General features: G+C 32.5%; 2 protein-coding genes across 4 annotated transcripts; one reads left to right on the top strand and one right to left on the bottom strand.

The window, feature by feature from the left end:
* The first annotated feature begins 565 nt into the window (after positions 1 to 565).
* On the top strand, positions 566 to 3,670 carry LOC106437627 (phosphatidate cytidylyltransferase 2). Of its 2 annotated transcripts, none has more exons than XM_013878545.3 (12): positions 566 to 763; positions 1,250 to 1,349; positions 1,491 to 1,744; positions 1,827 to 1,978; positions 2,085 to 2,226; positions 2,315 to 2,471; positions 2,539 to 2,586; positions 2,663 to 2,749; positions 2,837 to 2,965; positions 3,036 to 3,092; positions 3,198 to 3,281; positions 3,366 to 3,670. In XM_013878545.3, the coding sequence occupies exons 2-12, from the start codon at positions 1,272 to 1,274 to the stop codon at positions 3,450 to 3,452; spliced, it is 1,275 nt and encodes a 424-aa protein (XP_013733999.1). In that variant the 5' UTR covers positions 566 to 763; positions 1,250 to 1,271; the 3' UTR covers positions 3,453 to 3,670. The 2 variants fall into 2 exon arrangements, with proteins under 2 accessions (XP_013733999.1, XP_013734000.1); XM_013878546.3 differs by lacking the exon at positions 566 to 763 and adding an exon at positions 771 to 858.
* Positions 3,646 to 5,499, bottom strand: LOC106376517 (alkaline ceramidase). 2 transcript variants are annotated; one of them, XM_013816606.3, is made up of 3 exons: positions 5,254 to 5,499; positions 4,436 to 4,747; positions 3,646 to 4,358 (listed from the first exon to the last, which is right to left on the bottom strand). In XM_013816606.3, exons 2-3 carry the CDS (start codon positions 4,687 to 4,689, stop codon positions 3,845 to 3,847), a joined length of 768 nt encoding a protein of 255 aa, XP_013672060.2. In that variant the 5' UTR covers positions 4,690 to 4,747; positions 5,254 to 5,499; the 3' UTR covers positions 3,646 to 3,844. The 2 variants fall into 2 exon arrangements, with proteins under 2 accessions (XP_013672060.2, XP_013672061.2); XM_013816607.3 differs by having other exon boundaries at positions 4,436 to 4,750; positions 5,254 to 5,435.
* Positions 5,500 to 8,535: the final 3,036 nt, after the last annotated feature.

The following is an 8,535-nucleotide window of genomic DNA, read 5'->3' as shown; positions in this document are numbered from 1 at the left end:
ACTGATAATACATTGTCTTCATCGTTTCAAATTAATCGTCGCAAGTTTTTATTTATTGGATAGACTTGATGACATGCGGTGGTGATGTGGAGAGATGAAACTCTATCATTGGTCGGAATTAATAATCATATGTGTACATCCTATTTGTTGAACATATTTCACTTTTATTACTTTTTTTATATTTTTCTATCCCATTTTTTAACAATCTAATTAATAAATTTAGGAAGTTGACAAAAAAAAAGAAAGAATCTAGTTCATCGTTTTCCTTTTGGGATTCTATTCCATTTGTTATTTATTTATTTTTTGAAGTTTATTCTATTCCATTATTCTAAAAACAAAACTTTATTTTTAGTTTTCTGTAAGAACCAATCCTTAAAGAATCGATTTTTTTTCTGTAGAAGAATAATACAACAAATAACCATATAATTTATCTTCAACATCAGAAGGTCCCAAATTGTTTAGACAAGTTGCCAAAAAAAAAAGTTTAGACAAGAAAAAGAATAATAATGCAATAAATCTTACTATTTGAAAATTAGCTGGTACATATCCTCAACTTTTATGTGTTCTCTAACATGTTCTGGAGAAGAACATTACCTTTAATACCTTAAAATAATTATGTATTGTCCCCTCAAGAAACATGAAACCTTAAGATTCTAGAAAATAAATAAATAAATAAAATAAAAGAGTTGTTTCGTGTTTTCTATGTTCTTTCTTTTTAAGTCGGATTCTCTTCTTCCTCACAGTAACCGAGCTCACATATCAGGTTTCACTTTCACTTCTCGGCCTTCTGTATTAACATAGTCTATGAATAGATGTGTATTAAACACTTCTCTCCTCTCCTCAGTTCTCAGATCTTTAGTAGTCTTCTTCCTCTGTTTCATCTTTCATAGTTCATGTGGTTCTTTAAAAACATTAGTATGCTTGAATTTTGGTTTTGATTATCGATTGTGCATCGTTCTTTGTAATCATGCTCATATCTGTCTCGATTGATTGATCCAGCTTAATTTCTTTTCAAGTATATGTAGAGTCTGTTCTTAAATACATATGTTTGCTCAAGCTTTTCTCCAGCATGTCAATGATTCGAAGTTGTCATATTACTATTCTGAAAGATATTTTTCAGTCTTTTCTCAGTTCATATTCTTCCTTTCATTTGTATATTTTTATGTTAATACTCTATGGTCATGTAGTAACGGACGTATAACTTAACTTTCATAGGTGCTAGGTAGTAAAGTGTTTTTCATATTCTCAGGAAAACAGAGAACGTGAGCAACATGCACAAAGAAAACACCGGTGATGCTCCATCAGCACATACCCCTCGTGTTCGTCATCACCGCAAGCGAAACACTGATGTATATATGTTTCTCTCCTTTTATTCATGTTTTGTATATATAATAGTTAATGAGACACATGTTCTTGGTTTAGTTAAGTTGCTTTTTTTTTGTTTTGTATATAATTTGGCTGAAAATTCAAACCAATTTTCTGGTGTTTAGGTTGTTGCAGGAGCAGGCAAACCAAACGGAAGTCATTTACTTGTCAATGATAGTAGCAAATACAAATCTTTCCTCGTTCGAGCATACTCCACTGTCTGGATGATTGGTGGTTTTGCTCTAATAGTTTACCTTGGTCATCTCTACATCACAGCCATGGTGGTCGTTATCCAGATATTCATGGCAAGAGAACTTTTCAACTTGCTAAGAAAAACACATGAAGATAAACAGCTCCCCGGTTTTAGATTACTCAATTGGTAAAACTACACTTAAAAGAGTTTCTAAGATCTTTTTTCTCTTATGTGACTAAATGCTAAATTGGTAAACTATGTTTTGCAGGCACTTCTTTTTCACAGCAATGCTTTTTGTATATGGTCGAATACTTAGTCAACGGCTAGTCAACACTGTGACTCCAGACAAAGTCCTGTATAGGCTGGTCACCAGTCTCATCAAATACCACATGGCAATCTGTTACTCCTTGTACATATCCGGTTAGATGTTTTATCAACTTTGAGGTTTACCTTCAGTAGTAATTATTATTATTTACTGCTTTTGCTTTTGCTTACACAATCTGTTTGTGTAATTGTTGAATTGTAGGCTTTGTGTGGTTCATCCTGACGTTAAAAAAGAAGATGTACAAATATCAGTTTAGCCAATATGCATGGACGCACATGATCTTGATTGTGGTGTTTACTCAATCCTCATTCACCGTGGCCAACATCTTTGAAGGAATCTTCTGGTTGTTGTTACAGATTATAACATATTAAGTCACATGTTCCTTCTTGAGTCTCTACTTTTGTTAAGATTCTGATTTTTTTATGTTGCAGGTTTCTTCTTCCTGCATCACTTATCGTCATCAACGACATCTTTGCGTATATCTGTGGTTTCTTTTTTGGAAGAACACCGTTGATCAAGCTATCACCAAAGAAAACGTGGGAAGGTTTCATCGGAGCTTCTATCACCACAATGATCTCTGCATTCCTGGTAGGCTAAGAAGTGAATATTTATATCAGTGTTAATGTTTTATTAATCTTTTGCTTTTTTTCTGCAGCTTGCAGATATAATGGGACGTTTTCTATGGCTTACATGTCCCAGAGAGGTACTTTCATGTTAATAATATTCATGTACTTGGAAGTGATTACCATTTATGTTACTGGATTGTAATCATTTTACAGGACCTATCCACGGGCTGGCTCCAATGTGATCCGGGTCCTTTGTTCAAGCAAGAGACACATGCTTTACCAGGATGGATCTCTAATTGGGTAAGTCTAGATACTGTACAGTACTGGAACAGTTACACGAGCAACTTGCATTGCTTTCTAAAAGGAAAGAGGCGTTTACTTTTGCAGTTGCCTTGGAAAGAAATTTATGTTCTACCAGTTCAGTGGCATGCTCTATGTCTTGGATTATTTGCGTCTATAATAGCTCCTTTTGGTGGCTTCTTTGCCAGTGGTTTCAAAAGAGCTTTCAAAGTCAAGGTTAGTTTCAGTATACAAAACGCCAAATATCTATGGCAGCAATATTTGATCTAGTGTTACATTTTCTCAGGACTTTGGTGATAGTATTCCCGGGCATGGTGGAATCACAGATAGAATGGACTGTCAGGTATATTTGGGGGCATCAACTTCAATACATAGTTATTGCAACCTTAGATCCATTCTAACATCACTGTATCTGATAATATACTTGTTTCCCTTTTTTTTTTTGTAGATGGTGATGGCTGTTTTTGCATATATCTACCATCAATCCTTTGTTGTACCAGAAAGCCTCTCTGTGGATAAGCTCTTAGACCAGGTAAAGAAGATTACTGTAAAAGAACCAACACAACATAATCAAGATCTCTTATTTGGCTTTTTGATGAACTCTTGTTTGTTACAGATAATCACAAACCTGACATTGGAGGAACAACAAGCTCTGTTCATGAAGCTTGGCCAAGTGTTGCAGGAAAAGGTTATTGGATCTTAGATCATCATCACAGGCCTTCACTCTACCTACCATGTTATATTCTATGCGTGTCACACAAAGCAATAGATTCATAAGTTTGTTGTGTTTCTCGTTTTGAGCTACACCTTGGGTTTTAGCCTCTGTATATAGTAAGAAGAATGTAAGATGATGTATGACACAAGAAACAGAGAACACAAGAGCGTTTCAGCAAGTTAAAAAATCAATTCTTCTTAAGATCATCATCATCCCCAATAAAAACTAATACAAGAAACAAAGAATCTAGACTCTGTATCTAGAGAGTTTCACTTCCAAAATAATATATAATAAAAAAGTCGAAATTTCTGATAAATCCGATGAACAAAAACTATATTTATGATCTTCTTCTTCTGGGCTCTTTTTACCCCAAATCTTTCTCATTGAGCTTTCGGCTTCTCAATCTTGACATAAGGAAGAACTCCCAGAAAGTACTTAACCTTCGGATTCCACCCACGTTGCTGAGCTCGACAGAACATCAAGAACGTGTTTGCGAAGTAAGAGTTGAAACCCATGCAGACATGCCACAGAGCATGTCCCTGAGGGTTCACAGGCCACTGAGATATCCTCTTGCAGAACACACGGTCGCAGAACCAGCACACGCTCCCCACCAGGATCGTGGCAACGTACCATTTCGCAATCCTTTTGGCCGCGGCGTCCTCGGTGTGAATGTAGTACTTGTACATCCGAGGGATGCAGAGAAGGCAGAGGATCACGTAGTGGACCTTGAAAACGATCCCAAACCTGAGGTAAGCATGGACTGCAGCAAAGGCAGCACCGTAGAGGAAGAGAAAAGTGGGCATGGTGCTTCTGTAATGCCAGTCTGGTGAGTAGAGGATGTACATGTAGAGAAGTATCTCCCACACCATTGGGGTCTCATCACTCTGTTGTTGCCTGTTCCGAACAAGAGACATAGAATCATCATTAACCAAACTTTGGATCATTCAAAACAGCTTAGGGAGTGTACTTACACGTGCTGCAAGGTGGCATGGTAGAGCATGCTGCCGATAGCAAGGATCATGTTGGAGATGTGAAGGATGCTGAACCTCTTCTCAAAGCGTTGCCTTAAGGCATTGACGAGACCAATGAGAGCCAGTAGGATTCCAGGGAGACCGGAGATGGTGTTGTAGAACTCTGCAACGTAAGAAGAGTAGGCGTAGTTCTTCTCACAACACTCTATAGTAGAGGTCACAGGACCCCAAAAGCTCGATATCCCATCAGCCATTTCTCTATCCTCCTCTCTCGGTATGAATCTTACTCCTCTGTGTAAAAGCCTCCAGACACTACTAAGAGAAGCCACCATTAAAAACCCATCTCAAAGGAAACAAACATGATTCATCTAAAGAAACTAGCTTTCTCATTCGTTAATTTAAACATTATCTTGAGTGAAAAGGACAGGCTAGTAGGCAAATGAATAAAGAATAAAGAGTAAAGGTGAAGACTTTACTTGCAGGAAGAAGCAACAATACCATAATAAGTATAAAAAGTAATCATTTTTACATGAACCTACACGCTAATGGTGGCAGTTGAGAATCTATCCCCTTGTACAGTAGCCAACACACAATTAGAGTGAAAACCCAAAGCTCAAAAGCATATCTTACAAACACACGAACGATCAACAAAATGAAATCCAACAACGAATCTAGGTCACACCTACTAAACTAAAAACAATGGGAGGGATTCAGATGAAGTATCAGATCCACGACGTCGACGATACGGAAACAACTCCATCAGTAAATCAACATAAGAGAATCTAAACCCGATCTACGGGAAGGTATCAAACACAGACCGTTTATACTCCTGGGCGATGATGCAGACAAAGAAGATCTATCTCCTTCCTTCCTTCCTTCACGCAGAGAAATCTCTTAGCAGATCGAAGGAATCAGATCACCTTTCTCTCTCTATCTCTTTCTCTGCCTCCCTGATCGATCGTTTTGTTTCTTCTTCGGCTTCTCTCTCTTTTCAGGGGCATTGTCGTCTTTTCATCTTCCGGGATTTGGATTTTAAGGTAATAATAATAAAACTTAAGATTAACAAAACTAAGAGCGGCGCGTATCGTCGACATGATGTGATGATGGTTAGTAAATTAGTATTAATTTACATTTCTGGTCCCTGCTGTTGTTTCCTTTATACTTGATATGGACTACAACATTACATCCCATCATCATTCAACATTAGTCAAATCTCAAATACATTATCATATAATCTCTCTCTATTATATACTATATATATGATGATCAGTTACATCTAACATATACGATATTGATCAACAGTTATTCTATCTCTATCAACATTCAAATCACATATGCAACATTCCCCTTAATACTCCGATCGACATACAATTCTAAATATAAAAAAACCTACAATAGACAGACTCTCGGCGTAACATATAACAGCAATGAATGGCTATGTATGTAGTGCCCTAAAATTTATCGGAATTCTATATCATAAATCAACACAAAATTGTATTATCTAAGAATCGATTGCAAAAATCTTTAAATCGAGTGGTTGTACAATTAATCATTTAGTTTAACTAACTACAAATGTCACTAGTCAACATTTTTTTTTCCTTGTTTTGACTTTTGACATTGAAAAAAAAATCATTTAACTAAAGGGTGTTATTCAACTATATATATTTAAATAAATTAAAATATTACCAGAACCTAATTTATTTAATTAATAATTTTAAATCATACTTCAAAATTTATGTTTATTGGATTTTTTCCATTTATTATTTACTATTATTTAACTAAAATTTTAAAAGTCATCTTAAAATCCAAATTATTCAACAATAGATAATTTTAAAGGTTTAGAATAGTAAATATCTTATTATATAAAACTTGATTCTTCAAAGTTGCTAATTAATATGATCGCGACACATAGTAATTATATATTTAAGATTTTGACATGTGTTAATCTATCTCATAATTAAAAGAATATATACTAAGATATTAAGAAAAACGTATTTTATTAAAAATCTTATTATATATTATTTAATAGCAATTTTCTTTTTTTTTAAATCCTAATCAAAAGATTATTGCAAAAGATTATTTGATAATAATTTTCCTTCTAATATTGTGACATGTGTTTAAATATATAATGATTAAAAATATATATAATAACAAAATAAAAATGAATTTTAAAACAAATACTTTTAAAAATTATTTAATAGTAAAAACGATTTTTAAAAAAATATTTAGTAGTAATTGTTTTAGAAATTTTCCCTTTTCAAAATCCTAAAAAATAGATTTGAAAACAATTTATTTAATATAAATGTATTTTCAAAACTTTTAGTGGAAATATAATTATAAAAGATTATATTGAGCTTGATCCTTCAAAATTGCTAATTAACATGATTGTGACACATGATAGTTATATATATTTAAAAATGTGATATGTGTTTAACTATATCATAATCAAAAATATATATACTAAAATAATAAAAAATATTTTTCTTAAAAATTAACTATAAATATTATTTAATAGTCTTATTATTATTATTATTATAATTGTTATTATTAGTTTACATTATAATCTTTGTTTTAGAAGATACTAAAGATAGAGAATTATAAAAGCTAAACATTAATTTTTAAGAAACAAATGTTAAACAAAAACGAATTGTAAAATCCTACAAGTACAATGAATTATTTAATAAAAACAAGAAAAAACTAACTTTAAAATAAATAATATTACTTTTTTAAAAGCATAATTAAAATATAATTGTAAAAGTACTCTTATTATTTTCTTACAAGTAAACAACCTTCCTTTTTAATAGATAATTGTATGTTAAAAAATATGACAAAAAATAGCTACAAATATTTCACATCTATATTTAAGTTTAAGCTTTCACATATTATTTTTACAAAACACAATAGAATTTACATGAAAAGAATTAACTGAGTATTTTCTTTTAATTTCTTGATACAACTCAATTTTTTATTATCCTTATTACATCTTATGATGCTAGCATAATTTTAAATTTTGATGTTATTGTCAAACATTAGTATGTGTGAATATGTTAAATATGTGTTTGTATGTATAACACAAAATATATAAATAATTAAACAGAAATTTTCTATTGAAAATAAAATAGTTGTATAAAATCTAAAAGAAATAAAATAATTAATTTCCTTTTTAAAAGTCTAAATAAAATAAAAACGTAAAACTAATCTATTTTTCTTATAATTAACTAACTTTACTTTTTAATAAATTTGTGTTAAAAATATAAACAAAAAATAACTTCACATATTTCACCTAATATGATTGTGATATGTGTCAATTAAAAAATTAGATTGTGAATGTGTAAATAAAAACTTTCATTATGTGAAAATAACTTGGGCTTTTTGCATAATTGACCTACAACTTAAAGTCAAACACAAAACTAACCTCCTTTTTTTTGGAAATTGGTTTTGCCCTATTCACCCCACAAGTTCATATAATTCACGAAAATACCATCATTTTTTTTTTCTTTTCGAAAATGATATTTTTACTCTCTCACCCTCATCATCTTCAAGTAATTACAAGATTGTCATTGTCATCAATACCCCAACCACCATGAACAACCAATTTGAAGCTCTTAATGCTCCCAAAATCGAGTTACCCTTCTTCTTTTTCCATTCTTGTGAACTAAACACAACATATCTCTCACTTTCTTTCCACAATGAGCTAAAAAAACCCAAGATTTTGATTCTACATTTTTTATGGTTCATAGAGTCATAGAAGCTAACGATTCTGGGTGGGTCACTTTCGTTTGAGATTATGTGTGCTTGGAGAAGCCTTATGTGTGCTAAGGAAGTTATCTCACCAATTTAAGGTATGAAATCGAGTTTTTTTCCAGATCTGTTCGTCAGACGACTTACATGGGAAGTCGTCTGGCTGTAGACGACTTACCTGGAAGTCGTCTGGTCAACGCAGAGGTTATTTTTGCAATTGACTTTGAAATCGGTTTTCTGAGACGACTGAAAGTTAAGTGGTCTGATTTTGTTTGGTTACAGAAAAATATCCAAAGAACCTAGACTACTTACATTTCAGTCGTTATAGGTTAGTTTTGCATTTGACTGGATTAATTCAG

Source organism: Brassica napus, chromosome C1 (genome assembly GCF_020379485.1).
Source record: "Brassica napus cultivar Da-Ae chromosome C1, Da-Ae, whole genome shotgun sequence".
Taxonomy (NCBI): Eukaryota; Viridiplantae; Streptophyta; class Magnoliopsida; order Brassicales; family Brassicaceae; genus Brassica; species Brassica napus.
This window is presented reverse-complemented; position numbering and strand designations above follow the sequence as displayed.